The sequence below is a fragment of the Apteryx rowi genome, unplaced genomic scaffold (genome assembly GCF_003343035.1).
Source record: "Apteryx rowi isolate R43461 unplaced genomic scaffold, aptRow1 scaffold_555, whole genome shotgun sequence".
NCBI lineage: Eukaryota > Metazoa > Chordata > Aves > Apterygiformes > Apterygidae > Apteryx > Apteryx rowi.
Genome location: NW_020450822.1, coordinates 370,612 through 390,693, shown reverse-complemented (window position 1 = coordinate 390,693; position 20,082 = coordinate 370,612). Strand labels below are relative to the sequence as shown.

Below are 20,082 nucleotides of genomic sequence, written 5' to 3'. Positions count from 1 at the left end.
GCCAGGACAAGTGAAGAGGGATTTGACTCTTTGGCCAGACTGAGCTAAAGAAGTCAGGGAGGTGTGTATTTCACACACAGGTGAGCTGAAATGACTGCAGGAAACAGGACAGGTGAGAAAAGCCCTTACTATGATTCCTGAACAAGTCTAGCATTTTGTATTGCTCAGAATTTTGGCCTTACCTGTAAGCAGCAGCTGCATCTTGCAGGGAGCTACATAGCACTGGCATGGCAACAGCCATGGAGCTCTCAGACCTCATTGTCTCTAGTGGTGTTTTCACCGGTGTGATGGGCCGAGGAATTCTGCTCTTTGTGCTTATGTGTTTCTCTTCTTTTCCCAGGAGGGCAGCCTTCTCTTTCCCTGCCTTTCTTGGGATGGAGTCATCAGAGTCATGGGTATCCTCCTCAGAACCAGTGGTTGAAAGGGTTTCTGAGGCCCGCTGCCTCTCATCGCTGGAGGATGCTGAGGAGGAGGCCCCTGAGGCCAGCCTAAGGAGACGGTTTTGCCTCTTCTCCATCACTAGGCGAGCCAAATCAGGTTGCTTCGCCCTCTTATAAAGCCTCTCTTTGGCTGAGAGTGAAGTTGAAAGGTCTGAGCCAGTGTCCTCCTCAGAGAACAAAATGGGTATCCGACTCCTATACCTGGATCCCAGAGGTCTTCTGGGGCCCTGCTGTGGTGTGTCAGGGAGGATTTCTGCTTGCTTAAAGTGTTCTGTTATGGGTATTGTCTTCTCAAGGTCGTGCTCTCTTGTAACCATCTTGCCAGGCTCTTCCAAATCTAGTGGGAGTGCTACTTTGTCAGAGAGCTCCAACTTGTCCTCAGGAGGCTTTGCTATGCCAGTGGGAAGAGCTAGCTGTTCCCCTACTGTCTCTGAAGTGATTTCAATGTGATTAGCTGAAAGTGCACAGCTTTCTGTCTCTGCCCCTTCTAGCCCTGAATGTATGCTTCCATTCTCTACCAGCACCAGGTTTTCCTCCATCTCTTCTTCAATAATGATCTCTTCAAATGGACCAGGAGGACAGTATTCCTCATGCCTCATCAGTTGGCCACTGGAAGACATGACATTTAAGTGGGTCTTTTCAGCAATATGCACAAATGTGCGCTCAACTTTGGTGAAAGGGGAGGAAGTTGTAGCCACTGCCATAGGAGGCTTTGGTTCAGATTTAAGGACAGAGGACAGGGTCCCTGGCTCAGATACATCTAACTGGCTACCCATAGGCTGTGGCCGCTCGCTCTGAGGTGTTAGAACAGCAAGAGTCCCCAGATCAACTTCTGGAGCCAAGTCTGTGGTCACCGGAGACTTTTTCAGATCACCTGGTGAAAACAGCACTAGTGTTTTTGAGCCTTCCTCCAGTTCCAGATCCCCATCAGCAGTGGAAGCTCGACCCTTGGATCCCTTTTGGTCATCGGCCAGGAGTGTGGATGGTGCACACTCCTGGCTGCGCTCTGTGCTTTTTTGACTCATGTCACTGCTGGAGCCACTGCGCATATCAATCTCGTCCCCTGCCTCCTCCTCCTCCTCCTCTTCCTCTTCTTCCTCCTCTTCTTCTTCCTCCTCTTCTTCTTCCTCCTCTTCTTTCCCATTCATTTCGAGTTGAGGTTCAAGGGGTTTGCAAGGAGCAGTCAAGACAACATTTGAGAAGTCAACTTTCTTTATCCGCTGGGGTACCTTAGGCTTTTCCCAGTAGTCTGACACATCTTTTTTGAAGTCTTGATAAGGCAAACTTAAAGGCACCGCCCTGGGCAGACCATTCATTTCAAATGACTTCAGTGTATATGCCTGCAAAAAGAAAGATATGACAAAAGAAAACAGTTAGTATTCAGACACAGCATTGGCAAAAATATGAACAGCAGTGGGAAGCACCAGTGGAAAACATCTAGTCCATCACTCCCCCAGAACACCCATCTGAGCAGCGATCACTCAATCATTCAATCAGTACCAATCTTAGGAAGAGATTCACAAAGACAGTTATCAACATAGGCAAAGAACCTGCCAGAGGATTTTCTTTGTTAGCAGTTCTTAACCTAGACCTAAAAGAGCAGTTTGCAAACAATTTTGAGTTTTTTTTTCAGGGTTTCTCAGTCTTCTTCAGTATCACATATTCTCTCTTTCCTTACTGGAGCCATTCTTCAACTCTTTGTTATGCCCAGGCTGCACTGAACTGCCCTAAAAGTCAAAGGGGCCTCTCTACAATAAATGCATTTCCTAATCATTTTCCAATACTCTTTTGTTCTAAGGGCAATACCCTTTGTATCTCCTTTGTTCTCCACTGCTATATTATTCTTCCCTCCCTTCTGTTTCCTCTTCCCTCTAGGGACTCCTAATTCTGTCTTCTATGGGTTTTACTACTCGTCATTCCCTGGTCCTTCACTAAAATGATCATTAGAGTAACTCATGAATGCTGACATTGAAAGTATCTTTATAGCCTCTAGCGTGTCTGACCATTAGAGCAAAGGAAGGACAGATAAACTCCTTGTCTTTCAGAACTACTGCTGGGAACAGTGTTTCTCCAGCTGTGGTCTGCAGAGCAGAGGCTGCCCACAGGACTTCAGAAGTAGGCTGTGAAATGACTGCAAATAACAGCAATAGAAAAACAGCCATGTGTTCGTACATATGCACACACTTGACTAAACAAACAAAAGAGGGGCAAAATAAATAGCAAATGACCATCAAAGTTAACCTAATTCACAATGGGTTGTAAATGACAATCCCAGTAGAAACGCTTCACAGAATGAATTTTTAAAAAAACATTTAGGTCACCCTTCAGTTAAGAAGGCTGGGAAATGACAGCCTCTCCCTAAACTCAAGCAGATGATAATGCATCACATGTCACCTTTGGAAGGTCCTAATAACAAACAGAAGGGCTCCAAACATCTGCTTTTGAAGTGACATTTTACAGACTCAGAGGATGTTTAGATTATACAACCAAACAAGTATCCATTTAACTATGTATGTGTGCTACAGACCCGTCTACTCACCATGGGCAAAGAACTCTTCTTTTTGTCTCTAGGGGAGAATAACCCTCAAAGCTTTTCACTCCAGTGACCCAATTTCTAATTCTGCTGAAAATCTGCCCTAAGTATGCCTGAAAAATACAAGATCTTCATGCTCACATACAACAGAGAAATTTCAAATAAACTTGTTCCAAGCTATAAGCATACAGTGATTAGGTTTTCTCCAGTGCTGCAGACAGCACTCATTTCTCAGGACTCCTGGATTCATTTGTGTTTTGGTTGTTTCGTTCTTGAAAAGCGTATTCCTCATTTCTCCTTTCCCATTGGTAAAGCCTGCCTGTGACTGTCTTCATTTTTCTACAGTATAAATTAAAATACCTCTGCAGTCCAAAGCTTATCCTCTTCTTTCATTAAAGCAGGAGCCAGGCTCTGAGGATGGCCATATATCAGCCTGAGCTGAGCTTCCACTGACCCACTCTACCTTTTGCATCAGGATGACAGACCTGCAGTTTGGACTGATAACATGGACTTACTGCTCTTTGCAAAAGAAATTACCCACTTGGCTTCCTCCCTCAGGCATTTCTTGGAAATTAGTCTATTTGACAGCTCAAGATTGGATTTAGCTTGTTGGCTGGATTTGGCTTTCCCAATAAAAATACCGTAGTACCAATGCCGCTGCCCCGGAGTGCTGATCAAACAGGTGCTGTGGGACTGGACCTTAACAAAGAAGCCCTGACCAACACTTTGCATTGCACTGAGCTCTGCACTAAAAAGATACCCCGTTGCCAATGACATTTCACCTGCTGCTCTACTTTGCTCCATTTCCTAGATGCTGTGGTTGGTGGTACAGTCGGAGGACCACTGTTTTCTCTTTTCCAGGCTGCTCAAACTCATATATAAACCTTCAAACCTCCTCCCACGCTCTTAGGAACCTGTGTCATCCCACCTGCTTTCTGGTCAAGGAGAACTGAATCCAGTCCTGCAATGTACTTCCTATACAGGCCAGAGATATGGCTGCAGCACCCTGCAGTCCCTCCTGCCAGGAGGGCTCCACTGTTGGCTGGAACCACCGGGCGTAAGACCTAGATACGAATGATTCAGCCTTGGCATCTTGTCTGGCTTCATGGTGACCTCACCTCTGCTGCTGATCACATATCTCCTTCCCCTTCCAGTTGCCATTTCTTCTCAATAACCCACAGTGCACTCTGTTTACATCTTTTCAATCTAGAGCCTTCTGATGTTCATCTCATCCTCTGTTAGTAGCATACATCCCAACAGCTCTGCAGGAACATCATAACCTCAGCACATCCAGTGTGCACACAGATGGCAGACTGTTTTAGCATCCTTAGTCCTGTCTCCAGAGAACCCTCTTTCCTGAACAGCTCTTTCTCTTGCAATATATCAGAAGTGCTTCTGAAAGGAAATAAAAGTTTTTGGTCTCTATATAGCACTAAACAATGAGGTACTGACCCTGAGCTGGATAGCATGACACTGCTGTAATATAAATTACAGTTTTCTCCTTCTGCTCTGGTTCCCCTTTGCTGTTGTTGACTTCTGCTGCAGGCGTCTTACTAACCTCCATGTAATCCCATGTCTGGCTGTACAAATTCCTTGTGGTATTTAGCACATGGACTGCCTTTCTGTCTGTCATTCCATTTCCCCTGTGGATTTGCTATTTATTTCCCTGTCCAGATACTGCACCCTAAGCACGACAGTGATTGCTTGGCTTATACCTACCTATGGGAGACTTGGACTGTTCAACCTCTTGCCTGCATTACCCCAACGTTTGCATAACACATTCCTCAAAGCAGCCTGAGACTCTGAATGTTTTGCCACCGTAAATGCACCAAGGAGAGAATACAAAGAGCATAAATAGCCAAAAAAATGAAAAACAAAAAGGAAGGCAGAAGTTATCCACAAACCCAACTAAAAGAAACTTTACTGAAAAGACATCTAGGTCAAATATTATTTTAACATGCATTTTCTTACCTTCACTGCTATCATCATCTGAAAGTGTTAACAAGAAAGACAGTCTCAGGGCATCAAAGTCTGAGACTGTCTTCACTGCTGAGTTAACATGCCAGCAGCTAGCTGGCTGCAAGCAGCTACACTGCTGAACAAGCCATTCCAGTTTAGCTCCCCCCCTACTAGAGAAGTATGTGTCCATGCCACTCTCTTGGGGCACACCATTTGCCTTTTATAGCACAGCACTGTCAGCTGCTCCAGGATTGTTCCCCAATGACTGCAGAAAAACTTTTCTGCTCTGTTGTACCAATGGGGATGAACTGTGGGAAGATACTGGAAGATCAGGAGCAGAATGATTTAGCCTGTATCTCAGAACCATAAAACTGTAGAATAACATAGGTGTAAGGAACCTCTGGAAGTCTCTGATCCAACCCCCACTCAAAGCAGGACCAACTTAGAGCTGATTGCTCAGGACCTTGCCCAACTCAGTTTGACCATGTCCAAGGATGGAGATCTCACAGGCTCTTTGGGCCCCTGTCCTAGTGTTTGACCATCTCCACAGTGAAAAAGTTTTTCTTTATATCTAATTTCTATGTCTAAATTTCCCTTCAGCAACTTGCTTCCATTGCATTTCATCCTTTCAGTGTTCACCTCTGAGAAGATACTGGCATCATCCTCTCATCTGGTAGTTCAAGGAAGAAATACGATCCTGTCCTGATCCTCCTCTGAACAAACCCAGCTCTCTCAGCCTCTCCTCCTGTGTCTTATGCTTCTGGCCTCTAATCATCTTGGTGGCCCTCTGCTAGGTTCACTCCAGTATGTCAAGATCTTATACTGAGGAGCCCACAACTAGACAGTACTCTAGATGACATCTCGCAAGTGCCTAGTAGAGGGAAATAATCACTTTCCTCACCCTACTGGTTGCACTCTTGCTAATACAGCCCAGGATGAGGTTGGCCTTCTTTGCTGCTAGGGCAAACTGCTGACTCCCGTTCTACTTGCTGTTCCTCAGGACCCCCCAGGTCCTCTTTGCATTGGTCTTTATTCTTCACAGGTGCCTAGTTTGAAAGAACTGGCTGTGTCACCAGCTTGAGAAAAAGCAGGAACTATGCTATGAGCTGAGCCAGCTACTCTACTGTAGAAAGTTATCAAGCCTGTGAATGAGCAGAGCTGTGCTGGAGCTGACTGACTCTAGGGCAAAAAGACTTGCTTATCCTCCAGCAAGCTCTGATCTCTGCCTGTGATGCTCCCTTTCTCAGAAGGCCCATTGCTCATCACTGTCACAGTGAACCATTTCTCCCATCTGCTTGGACTCACATCTTCAGTCTTGATTCTCTTTTGACTTGTCAGCCAATTGTCAGAAGAATTCCTGTCAACAGGAATCTGTATGGCAGTATGAGTATACAGGTATGTCTGAATGTGTGCATTTCCCAAAGAATCTGCATGTTTCACCTCTAACTCTCTCTCTCTCCATAAAACCCTATGGCATTTAAATGGAATTTGGCTACTTACTATTTTGGGTAACAATATGAATTTGGGAGGTTACAAATATCCCTGCTTTGCAGAGAGGGCAGGGTTTCAAATACAGAGCAGAATGAGAACCAGGAGATAAAAAGATCTACCTGCATATATTTGCAGAGGCAGAAACCAGCCCTTTCAAGTCCATCTCTGCCCCTGTGCCCAAGAACAGCTAAACAGAGAGAGGGCCTTTGTCTTTATTGTAAAACAGTGGGGTTTCAAATTAGCAGAACCACTGGCACTGGGATATTCTCAGGAGAGACATCACCAAATACAAGCAGTGCAGCTCAGGAACCGCAAATGCTGCAAAAATCAGCAAAGGCGCAGTCTCCACTTGGCTATGGCAAGTTTACTAACATGCATTAGAAGTTCCCAGGTCCTTTTCTAAGTGGAAATGTAGCCAGAGATATTCTTCTCAGGCCAGCGGTACTGAGCAGACTCACCCTGGTGGGTTTAGAAGCAGTACTGATATCCAGTTTGTTAATGTGCTCATATATGTCCTCCCCCATGCAAAGACAAACACACTCTGCCCAGGTCCCTGCAACAATGAAGAGTGATGGCAGTATCTGTTTGGCCTCTGTTGCTTTCTGGTGATCTCAGGAATCATAAGGGCATAGAGAAAAGGCTCTATGGCTTCCCTGTGCTTATGTCCCCCCAACAAAGCAATCTGTGGCACGGCCATCCCAGAGTCCATTGTAAAAGCCTGCTTCCCAAACAGCTCTGCACTGCCCCCGACTGCACGGACACGGGGGTGGGGGGGGAAGGAGCAGTTCCCTGTGTGAGCCTCATCAATTTTCCCTTAGAGTGTAAGATTTCAGGGGCTTTTTTGTCCTCCCATCTCTTGGTTTTAAATGGTTTAAGTGCAATCATTTGTGAAAAAACAAGTATGGGAAAAAACCCACAATATTTGTCTTAAATTAGTCCTAACCCCTGTGGACAGCAAGTGCAGCATCTCCTGTATCTACAACAGCTGTTCTGTTCCAGACTATGTTCTAGATCACAGTTACCACTATAGCAGTGTGTCCTTCTGGGGTGTTTGACAGAGGTACACACTGCCACATGCAAAGCCACATACCAACAGGCTCATAGAGGCAAACCAAAAAAACCCACTTGGAGCCATCTATCACTGAGCAGAAAGGTTGCAGACCCTGCTAGAGGCAGTGTCAGAAGGACTCAATAACCATACAATTTCCAGGAGGAAAAAAAGGACTCACACACTGTACTACCCTGTAGGCCAGAAGCCACAGCCTAATCCGAACTATTTCTTCCTGTCTGTCACATTTCTGCACAAAGGACACTCTGCCTTCGAGGAGTGCTTCTCCTGCAAGGGGGACATTTTTCATCCCTCTTTCCACCAGTACCAGGGCCCTTACATGAGCCCATGCCCTGCAGCCTGCCTTTCCAGGAACTTTCAGAAAAATACTGAATTAGTAAGTGTGCACTTCATCCCAAAGCAGACAGAGTCTATCACCACGCTTTCTCTGACAACCTGATGCTAGACCGATCAACAGTGACAGGGACTGAACTACATGCTGTTCCACAGCACAGACTGCTTTCAAACGGAGTCACTAGTGAGAGCAACAGCATGGTTTGCTCCATCGTGCAGCCCAGGCTTACAGGAGAAGAACATTATTACAGCTCTGCCATGCCCTTGCACGCGTCTCCCTAGGGTTTCAGGGGGTGGAGAGGTTGGAAGTTTACCTGCTGTTCTTAGACACCTCGTAAAATATCCAATGGGAGAAAGCCAACCATCCCGCCCACTCATACTGCGCTGCCAGCCAGGGGAAGATGCCCAGTGTTGAAGCTGAGAGCCATATGATAAACTGTTTCTGCTGTGTTTGTAGATGCTTAATTGTACTAGCCTAGGTCTAACCAGTTTGGATGCTGGTAACCATCAAGCCAGAGCTCCAAAACCTTGCATAAATTATGGTTAGCTGTAACCTGTTGCTGTGATATGACAGGATTAAAGACAGTGAAATCAGTGCTGGCCTAAATTTACATAAGCTGAACTCACAGTGTGGCCCACCCAATGTGTGCAAAGTGTGTCTCTATCACTCACAATACCTTGTTTCCATTCCCAGCTCAGTCTTAACTGACCACCTGCCAGTTCTTGTTTATCTTATTAGCAAATGCTAATTAACTTCCCCTGTTCTACCAGAGCTCCTCCATCTCCCTGCACTGGGTTCCCATGTACCCAAAGATGAGCAGGGTCCACAGCAAACATACCTTCCCAGAGCTAAAAAGCAAAGGGAGCAGAAAAATAGAGCAAGAAAACAAACAAAAAACCCAGCCATCACCAAGGTGCTGCCTTTGATTCTTTAATAAGGTTTTGGTAGTATACAAGCTTTTTTTTTTTCCCCCCGATTGTCTGGATTAACATACATGGATTTAAAAAAGGCACAAAATCCATTGCACAGCTTCTGTTTTGTTTGTTTTTGATGACATTGCCTGTTCATTGTGATTTCAAGTGTAGGATTTTACAGTACTCTGCAGCATTTACAGCGTGGTCTACATACAGGTAATCAGTGCATGCTTTTATACAGGAGACAGAATTCAAATTCTCTCTCAGTATTTTTATATACACAATAATACAGTGTTTTTCTTCTGAAAAAAGCTTTAAATTGGTCTTGCATGCTCGGTATGCCAGAAGAATTAGTGCAAGCATATAATACAGTGTTATTGCAGTACAAAAAGGGGTTTACCTTAGGCTCTAAAGGGATTACATACAGGAAGAATAAAAAGACTCAGGGAAAACAAGCTTTGGACCCCGTTAGTCAACTACATCCTTCCAAACCACTCCCTACTCAGTACGGCCTTTAAAGCTACAGCAGGCTGCTTCCCCGCCATCTCCCTGCTGCTATCCTCCTGAGATGAGCTTCCACACCTTCTTCTGCAACTTCTGTCCTAGCAAATGATGAGGACTTCCAGGCGACTCAAGGAAGTCCTTCTGCTGTGCCTCCTAATGCTGGAGACCTGCACGAAGGGGACCTTCCTGAGATCCACTGCTTCAAGCAAACTCAAGTCCCAGCAGATGACATTTCTCAGACAAACCGCAAAGTAAAACAGGTTACCTACACTTTGGTCTCCTCTCAATAGAAATGACTACAGAAACCCACGTTCACTTTCTAATTGAATAGCGATGGTTAAACATGATTTGGACTTTCTCCTGCTTGGCAGCAACGGAAGTGTAACAGGTGACACAAGGTAATGCAAAGGAAGGATATGCTGGTCCCTGAGATTCTTCATGGGAGCTGGAAAGTCCAAGAAGCAGAAATCAAGTTCCCAACATGACTTTAATCACTCCATTAGGAATGGGAAGAGGCCTTAGTCCTGAGAGATGCAGATGGCAAACAGACTGCAAGAGCTGTAGTCCAGTCTTCTCAATAACAGCTTTGATTTGGATACTATCAGGACCTTAGCATATCCTGGAAGTGACATTATCCTCTGCCAACACAGACTAAGCTTGTTTGGGACTGGGAGATCTGGCAGGATTTACAGTAGTGACTGGAAAAACTAGAATCTGAGTTTCTGAAGCAGCCTTTTCTTCAAACTAGCATCAGATGAGGTAAAAGTAGCAGGGGTCTTAGAGCTGCCAGGCTTGCTTTCAGGATCTTCATGTTCCAGGAATCAGCACCATAAATGTCAGAGAGACGTTCTTCTTTCTAGCATCTTACCATCAAATGCTTCAGAAGCTTTCTCTTCTTTTTCTCCTAGGTGAACATGACAGTCCAGTCCTCTGCTGGATAAGTGCTCTGTTCCTCTCTATTTGTGCTCTTCATATGTTGTTAGGCTTGTGCCAGTTTTCCTAGCATCTTGGATGGAAGCGATAGCGCTGTAAAGGTGCTGCACCTGCCATTTAACTTCCCAAATCTGCACCTACCAGTCTCTTCAACAAGTGTCAACACAGAGCTACTTGTTTGAGGAGACAGGTGGACCACCTCATTTTTATCACTCATAAAAGACTCAGGAAATGGCAAGCAAAGTGGAAGGAAACGATAATCCAAAGATTGTTCTAGTCCCTAATTGTAAAGGCAACTTAATAGCAGCAAGAAAGAAGGAAAATTCTGAAAGCTAAACATCTTCCTTAGTCATAAAAATAACCGTACGTCAGCAGCGCTGAATAGGAACCTGATCTGGCTTTTCTTAGGAAGGACCAAGCTGAAGGGGCAAGAGTCTCAGAGAAATCCTCCTTATTTGACTCATAGTTCAGAAGAGATTTGCCATTACTGTGTTTCATGTTGCCAGATCAGCTAACTGCACTCATAATTAAACTGATTATGGGGTCGTTGGAGGAAGCCCTGGGGATTCGTATGAGGCAAGTGCACTAGATGAGGTAACCAACCTGAAACACTTTGTGTATGAAAAAATAAAACCTCCAAACATAAAGCCATTTTCTTTTTAAACACTAAAAGACATGCAAGTGAATGTAAAATGGGGATTGCTTTCAATCCCCAGGTTACATGGTTAGCAGCTTGTTCAAAATGTACATTCATTGTAATATTATTTCCTCAATGGTATGTGTAATACAAAGGAGTTGCAATACATCAAATAATATTTAGAAACATCTCCCATAAATTAATCTTTGTGCTGTCCTGTGGAACTGCAAATGCAGATCTGTGTTACAGTGACCCAGACAGAAAGCACATGTTACAAAAATGCAACAAAAAGGAAGATAGTACAGCAATGATCAGCCTCTACACATTTTATTTAATATCTTGACATTACCCAAAATATATGTTTGCATACTAATAAATTATGTCCCAAGTGGCAGCACCGTTCCTATGACCAGAATATTCTGCCACCAGCTGATGGCAAATAGAGGGATTTGTATGCTACAAGACACTGTATTAAGAAAAGTGGGATGGGACAGGTTGCTGAAATCATTTGCTCAAATCTCTGACATGCAAAAGAGGCCAGCTGTGCCATCCAAACAGGACACCATGAGGTTCTTTCTTTGCAACAGCTCTTTGAACACATGGATGTCTGCAGAGCGGCCCATTACCACTGCTAGCACAGAAATGCTTCTGTAAGGCATAACCATGTGTGGCCATTCATACGCCACGTGTGGATCAGGAGCATATACAGGACATTCATACAACCAGAAACAGAAACTCCAGCAAAAAGCATCCCAACACCATGGGGGCAAGAAGCACACTTGGCTCTCTTTGGGCAGCCCCTACAGTAACTGTCATCTCCTTCAGTCACTCTGGGGAGGGAAGGCAACTACAGGGTAACCAGACCAGGAAGAAAGACACCCCTTGTTCTCAAGTTGAGAAATATCTAGGGCAATTTATTCACTAGAAACACCAATAGGAGTTTAGAGATTTGCAAATTATTCACGCTTTTCAGGAAATGCAATTTTATTTTCTTCAGCCAGCCTCTTGAAGCCATCTGTTACTGCAAAGCAGAGCTAGACAAATATATGACAGCTACCTCCACACAGTCCTTACCCATTTGCCATCAAAGGCAGAGAAGAAAAAACAAAGAGAAAAGGTTCTCTTTTGAATACTATGGGATAGTAGGACCTTTTCTTACTCTGTGTGGGAGAATCTCAAAACAATCTCAGTTCAAGGGAAAGTTCTGAGGTTGGCATGAAGAAATCTCCCCTGTCAACCATAAATAAAAGGTGTCATTCATTTAACCCATCGGTTTACCTATAATAAAAATAAATCAGGTTGTCAACACAGTACTATGCGGCTATAATGCTAGCGTGATTGGATACCATGGAGACCTCCACCTAGTCGAAAGGAAGAGATGCTAGACACACACGACAAACATTCTGGATATCCCTCAGCAATCCCGCCACATAAGCAGTAGAAAATCTCCCTCTGTTTTCAAGATTAACCTTGTACCACTACCAAGCACTTAAATTCCAAATACACATATCATTGAACATTAATTGATGGAGGCAAGAGAAGGAAGCACATTAGAAAACAGGAAAAGGACAGAACACTTTTTTCAGCACTAGTTTCTGATCTTTAGTCTGACAGTATATCCTGTTGTTAAGCTATTTGATAACAGAGGACTAAACTAGAAATGATTATGTTTTCTTTCATTCATTTATTTACACAGGATCACAGCACCAAATTCAAATAGTGCATTTTTAGAGGAGAGACAAAGTGGAGTTCCTGGTTATTTGGGGTCAAAGAAACGCCTCAGTAATGTTTGTTATATTCGGAATATAGGTCCCACTATTCTGACAACTTCCAGTTCAAGAAACAATGTTCTGTCTCCTGAATTTCTCCCTGTGAAATCAAATTCTCATGTCTGGCTTCATCCTAACATGTTCTGAAGAGGATTTATGTGCTGCTCTCCTCCTCCCGAGGTCCCTGCGTGGCAAACAGCAGAAGTGTCTCATAGGAAAAATACAGCACCTGGGGATCTTTTGGGTTAAGAGGCTATAGAAAGGTATGAGTACTATGACTATTAGTATCCTTTCTGAATTAACCCTGGGAAGGCTAAAATGATGAGTCTTTTCTAGTTTCTTATCTGACTGTAGAAGGTTTCCACTACAAAACAAATGATCAAAATTCTCAGAAGAGGCTGTACACTTTCAGGCAGTGGAATCAGTGATAAAGATGTTACCAAAACCTGATGTTATGAAAGCAAATGACAAATGAGGTAGTTAAACACTCTGCAGTGAACTCTTTGGAAGAAATGTTTGAAGCACAGAGCAGAGCAATCTGCCAAACAGCATTTTTGTTTCTCATCTCTAAGTGGTCATGAAGTAGAGCACTTAGAAAAGGAGGTGTGTATTAACTGGCTTTAGAGTCATCTTTGGAAAGGAAATACCATCCAACTATTGAAGAGTCACTCAACCTCTGTGCACTCAACCTTCCTCGGGAAGGGGATAAGAAAGCTGCTGAGGCATGCATTACTTGTTATCACCAATCAATTTGAAACAATATACCTCTTTCCAGAAGTTCTATGTGCAAAAATTACATCTAAATTTGATATTTTTTCACCTCAAAAAGGAAAAAAAAAAGGTTGACAGGTTCTTAAAAGCCCTCTCATATAAGACTCAGTTTTTGACTGCTGCAGAAGCTACAGGAGAGCAACCTCTTGGAGCTAGCTGCCAAAAAGGGAATATCTGGATAATGGAAGAAATGTGGAACTTGTTTAAAACAAGATGCTTTGATGGCTTAATGCCAGTGGCACACTCTAGGTAAGGGAAAAACTGTTGTTACATGTGCCAAACTGAGGCATATCAATCCTTAGGTAAAATACCCATTACTTGGTGGTATCTCCATATAAGATGGGTCACAAGAGGAAACCCTAGTCAGTAAAAGTTTAGAATTAATGAACCAAGTGTCACCTCTGTTGCACTTAAGTTATCCTCCTGTTTTGGCCACTTGAAATACCCTATTTATTTCTATTTTTATTTGGATCCTCCTCCCCACTCCCAGGTTGGGGAATGGGGACAGCCATTTTTTCCAGCCCAGAAACCATGCAGTTGAAGAACTTTAGGGAGTTTGCTAAGTCCCAAGGATTCCAGGTTTCAAAACTCATGAAACTCCTGCCCTGGAAGTGGAGGATATCTTCCATTATCATCTTTGAAATCAAACTGCCTTCAATCAACATGATCACTATTCCTCACATAGTTTACATGTAGAACTCAGACTGCTCCAAGTCAAGATGTGCGCCATTTTTTTCACTGTCTCCTCCAAGGAAATCAGACAGAGGGAATGCGAGAGGCTGACCAAAGTGCTACAAGGAATGTGTGGTGCAACATGAGATATGCAATGAGGAGGAAATTGGTGCAGGAGACAAATCTGGCATACACTTGGGAACAGCAAAGGCAGGGACCCCAGAGAAGCAAATAAGGTGAAGTATAGGATACCATGAATGCCAAAAGTGAATGTGTGGAGTGGGATGAACACTGGAAACCAGGGAGGGGAAAGAAGAAAGGTTTGTCATTTGGGGAAGAGATGGGTTGGGCAAGGGGGAAGAAAAAGGCAACTGAATCTACGAGAGCTGGAGGGTCAGTTCTCCAGCAATGAGGCAAAGATAAGGAGGTGCTGCCTGTGAGCATGTGTGCATTGTATGTGAAGCCCAGCAACATCTTGGAGCTGCAGCTGACTGCTGTCCTTGCATTCAGATTCATACCTAGTAAATGAAAGGCACCTAGAGCAGCTTCCCAAATTCTCCCCAAAAGTTGTTCGGACACAGGATTTGGAGACATGGGCTGATCTGCCTCTAGCCTTGGCGACCCTTGAAGAATCACTGCATGAACATCAGCAGCTAAAGGAAAAGTCTTCCCTTGGAGTCGACATCTTTCATGCTGAAAGGAAGCAGCAGCCCAGGCTGGAAGTCTGTAGGCTTCCATGAGGACACTTAGCCCAAGGAATACAACTTTTGGATCAGTTTGTCCCTTTTGGAACAACAATCTTGCAGCAGCCTGGGCCATCATAATGTCCAGGTTCAGACCCACTACAAAGGAAGGAGTGAAAGAGCAAGAGATACTTTTCATGATGAAGAGAGAGTGTATGTATGGGATTGTATCACCCCTATGGCTCTCTTACAGGACATTTCTATTTTACAGGCTACCATCACTTTAACTAAAGGGTCTTTAAACAGTGAAAGAGGTGATGCAATGTAACTCTTCCACTTACCTGCCCCTCAACACTGGCAAAAAAGCATGGCAATGGTGGACAAAGTTGGGTTCACACCAGGGACTTTGCCAGCATGGTTACACCGACAGAATTCTCCTAATGCAGATGCACCGTTATCAGCAAAATTGAACTTTTATGACAGTATAGTCTATTTTCAGTTAACCCCCCTCCCACCAAAACCTTTTACACTGAAAGTGAATTTGTGCTGACCTAACTACATTTACGCTAAGGACTGTGGCTGGCCAGTCAAGAATCAAAGCTTTTCATGCCCATGACTAACATAGCTCTACTGGCAAAAGGGGTCCTGCAGTATTACAAGAGAAGGGTTATATTCTTTCCATTTTAAACCCAACCACTGGCATTTCTTTAATTCCTTGTCATATAAGTGCCACCAAATATAAAATTCCTAAACACACTGCTCCGTAGCCTCGTCTCTGCTCTGCCTGGTACGTCTAGGGTTTGAGCTGCAGGACACAAAACACTTTCCCTTTTGCTCTGCCAGGAGCAGTTTGGAAACATCTCCTGCTCTGCACAGAAAGAAAATGAAAGGAGTCAGACAGGGACCAAGATGCAAAAAGGCAGCTTTTGCATGTACATAAAATCGACGTGCACTTGCTCACAGCAATAGAGCATGAGGTCCTAGCAACCACTATCTGTCCTTCTGATGCTAATGCACTTTGTATTGTAAAGGAGTGACAAATGCTTATTTCAGTCCTCATTTTGGATTCTGATGGAGAACAAGTGCTATGCACATTTGGAAGTGAAACCAAAAAGAACATCCCTTTCAGGAAGCAAACCCTGTTCTTGGAGTCTCCTAATGAATGCAATTTGCATAAGAGTTTGATGCTGAAAGGAAATTTCCTTTCACTGAACTGATTGACTTCACTGACTTACTTCAGTTGAGGAATTTAAGGGACCTTAGCAAATGTAAAAGGAATTACAATGGGGGCAACTAACTTTTCAGCCTGTAGCCCCGTGATCACTTTTAGTGTAGGCTGCCCTCCAACTGTTGCTTTTCCTGCTGCCCCTGGCTTGCCCCTGCTATCGCTTGTGCGAATGGACAGTGGACCAAAGCAAGGAATGAATCCAGCTGCAAACAACGTCCCTGCTCCCCACAGAGATCCGGGTGGGCATGCGAACACCAGTGCTGACATGCGGGAAGGGGCAGAAGGGGAGGGACGGGGTGAGGTGGGGACAGGAGGGTGCCTTTGGGAGTGTCAGCACATCTGTCTCCTTCACTTGACCACAAACCTGGAGCCTTCAGTGGAAAATGGCTGCATGACACTTGCTTTGCGCTTTCTAGATAATTTTTTTGACAACTGATTTTTGGATGTTTTTACATTTATAATTGAAATCATTATAAAAGTAATACAATAAATAAATGTCATATAAATGCAATCTGAAGAGGGTTTTTAGACTTGCACTGTAACTGTTTTTAGTATTAATTTATTACACTTCCATAAGTATAAAAAGAGAGCTATTTTCACATTTCTTTAATTTTCCAACTGTTACTCAGTAATATGTGGATTCCACAGTAATTATTACAGCATTAGATGAAGATGGTAAAAAAAATCTGCAAATTGACTATTTTTAAAACCCTTTTCATACTAATGTAACAACAGGATTCCATTCATTAGCACTAATTATTTTGCTCAGAATTAATTTTTAGAAGCCATACAGAGCATTCTGTTTATGAAATAAAACTTCCAAAAAAACCCAGGCCAGAGCAATTTGTCCAGTGATTCTAGCAGAGCGCCCAAATTTGATGTTTTAATAGCTTTGCTTTAGAAATACACATCCCATCTTAGAGAATCTAAACAGGGAAGTATTCAGTGCATCTTTTACTAAGGTATTTCAGTGATTCATCACCTACCTATGTCTTTAAAATGAGCATCTTATTTCTAGTTTGAATTTTGCTAATTTATCTGCTATTTTATCTTCTAGCAACTAGACCCATACCTTTGCCTGCCGGATTAAAAAGCCTTCCTGTTCTCTGCAGGCCAGTACTTCTAAACAGTGATCATATCACTTTGTAGTTTTGTCTTTAATGACAGTCTGCACTTCTTCAAGCTCATTCCACAAGGCAGGTTTTACAGAAACTCGTATTTCTTTTCCCTTTTCAGGTTATGAAAATCTTTTCAAAAAATTTCCATACAGTCTCTAGTATTGGTCTAACCAGTACAAAAGATCTCCCCTCTGTTCACGTACTGATTTTCCTGCTGATACAGCAAAAAATCTTTTTTTTTTTTTTCTTCTTGATAACCACAAAAGACATGGACTAGCACTGAGCTAAGGTCAGGAAATAAGGAGCCCTAATGAGAAACATCCCCATTTGTAAGAGATACCAATATCTAAACATGTTTTGTCTGGTTAGCTGGTTTTCAATTTATTAATAATTGTAATGAGACAAAAGCCTTACTGAAGTCTGTGTAAGTCAACTATCTTTGTCAGTCAGACTTTTGATCTTGTCAGAAGAACAGTATCAAGTTTATTTGGCAGGAAAAGTTTTATATATAACCATGATGAGTAGCATTAGAGAGATTACTTCCCTTTAGGTTTTTTGGACAGAGCTACTTGTCAGCTATTCATTGTTTTTGCCTGAAACTGGCAGGTTAAAGTTTATAAATACCCAGTTATCCGGTTTATTTCCTTTTCTCTCTGGCAAAACTAAAATTTCTTCTATTTCTACAAAATTTCCTTCCCAAAATTGACCTTACAAAGCGAACATCAGTGTTTTGGAGACTACAAGCTGAAAATTAGTAAGCGCCACTGATTTTAAATCTGCTGCTTCCCTAAACTCCCTTTTCTCCAGGACCTGCCATTGTAGTCAACTCAACTCTACTGAACATGGAAAAAAATGTCCTGTTCATTTCCACAATGTGTCCGCTCACATTCATGGAACAAATCAGAAGGAATTAATGTCACAAGAGTGACCGTGGGAAGAGGCTGGCTGTGACTACCCCGTCATTCGCAGGTGAGGTGTGTTGCCTCAGCTGTCTCCATCCCTGCAGGCACGAGGGTGCTGTGTGGCACCTGGCCTGCCTGAGCGTGTCCTGTGAGATGCTAAGTGACTGGGCCAGGTCCTATGAGCTCCAGAAAGCACCATCTCACCCTGCCTGGGACTGCCCTTCTAGACTTGCTTATAGAAGTGTGAATCTGATGTTAAGAGAGGTTTCGGACAGGATAGCTACACCTCCAGAAATCAGTAGCTAGAGGGAAGCATTCATCGTAACTCTGCTGGAAATATCCTACCTACTCAATACTACCGCTGCATTGCAACTCATTAGCTTTCTCTCAACACCGAACCCTGTCTCATGTTGCTCTCACAGCTGTCTGAGCTTTCCATCTGTTTTGCTGTCTGTATCCTACTTTCTGCAGAGTATTTTCCCTTTGACTCACACTCTCCTAAAGCCCTAAGCACCAGGACTCCCTTCTTTAAACTTAGCACCCATACTGCCTCTTCTCCCAGAAGACCAGACCAATGGCTCAGTTCAACAGAAGACAGCTACTACATCCACTTAAATACAGAAGGTCTCCGTATAGTCTGGTGCTTTACACAGCAACCATACTGAGAAGGGCAATATATCCCTTCAAATCTGGGAAATAAGGATACTTATGACAATTTAAATTAAATTCGATCTCCCTTTGCCTCTGAGATTCAAGGCAGTTTCAGAGAAGGGCTCCAGGGGCTCTGTATACAAAGCGCTGAGGCCAAAGTCCCACAGCGGGGATGATCTAATTAGTACAAAAAAAGAAAGCTGGTGTTGCTCCAGTATAAACCAAGATCCTTTTCTGGGCCAAACTGGTTATCCTGGGACAACATAAGGCTTTGACAGCCTTCAGAGGTTCTAGAGAAATAACAGAATAATATTTAAAATTCCTGAAAGTTCCTTTCTTCTTTTGTCTGTCTGCTAAGAACAGTTATTCTGGGCTCAGTATAATTGCCAGTTTATTTCTCAAGTGAGATCAGTTATCACAGGCATTTCCAAGCAAGGCCAAGAAGTAGGGCTGTTTTGCCACTGAAAAGTTGGAGGTGCATAAAATTTCTGGAATTTAGAAATAGCATAATATACAGCTGGATCAGTAAGAAAATTCTTGCTATCCAAACTCTTGACAGTCTGAGCCTCTGGGGGACAGCAGGTAGACTGGGAGCAGCTTAAGCATGGCAAACAGACAACCTGGTTCACTGTCACATAGTAGAGGTAAAGCCAGAGATGGAAAAATGTGGTCACTGCATGGAAACAAAACTGCAACAAAAGCATGGGGGTTTTCAGAGCCAAAGCAACAAAGAGATGCATGAATGTAACTCCACAAGAGGGACAAATCCTGAGGTCCTGCCTCAGGTGAGCTTCCAGTGTGAGTCTGCCTGTATCTAGATGGAGTAAAATGGCCTATGGATTTGGCCCAGGGTAAGGTACCAACAAAGAAGCTTGAACCGATTTGCATGGGGAAGGTAATGCTTGCTGAAACCGCCACGGCCTCTCCACTCCAGTCACAAACTGACAGCATTTGGGGCTTGCTTGCAAGCATTCAGTGAGGCAGCCCTGCGCTCCCTACCCCAATGCTGCAGGATACAGAAGTGAGACTCCGAGACGAGCCCTGCTCTCCACCTTTTTAATATGTTACAGGTTCACCACGTGCATTCTTGTCTTCAGTCATGCTGCAGCCCCTCGCCCAGGTTGCTGGGAGGTTTAGAAAGGCAGATGTTTTCAGTCTCGGTGGGGTCTGGTTGCAGGGGCTTTGGAAGTTACAGTACCTTAGGCCAGTGTTGTCTGGGATTCAATATTGCATTAAGTGGTAACACATTGTGGGCAGGTGGGATCTATTATTGCATTATGGAGGCTGCTGCTTCCCTGAACGGACTATGTTTTGTGTGTGAAGCGGGCCCACACCTGCTGGAGCTGGGACCTGGAAATGCGCAGGACGGAAGGCATGAGTCTGTGGTTTCCTGCCGTGAGGGGCATGTGCCTGCGGTGGGGCATGCGCACGGGGCTGCTCTCCGCTGAACGGCTGCGCTGTATGAAAGTACCAC

At 43.8% G+C, this 20,082-nt stretch overlaps 1 protein-coding gene across 12 annotated transcripts in view; it reads right to left on the bottom strand.

Annotated features, from left to right (window-relative positions):
* TTBK1 (tau tubulin kinase 1) overlaps window positions 1-20,082 on the bottom strand; it is a 125,869-nt gene that overhangs the window by 9,288 nt on the left and 96,499 nt on the right. For all 12 annotated transcript variants that reach the window (XM_026081587.1, XM_026081585.1, XM_026081588.1 and 9 more), the window contains one exon: window positions 183-1,780. In XM_026081587.1, the coding sequence (XP_025937372.1) occupies window positions 183-1,780 (1,598 nt within the window). The remainder of the gene's footprint in view (window positions 1-182; window positions 1,781-20,082) is intronic.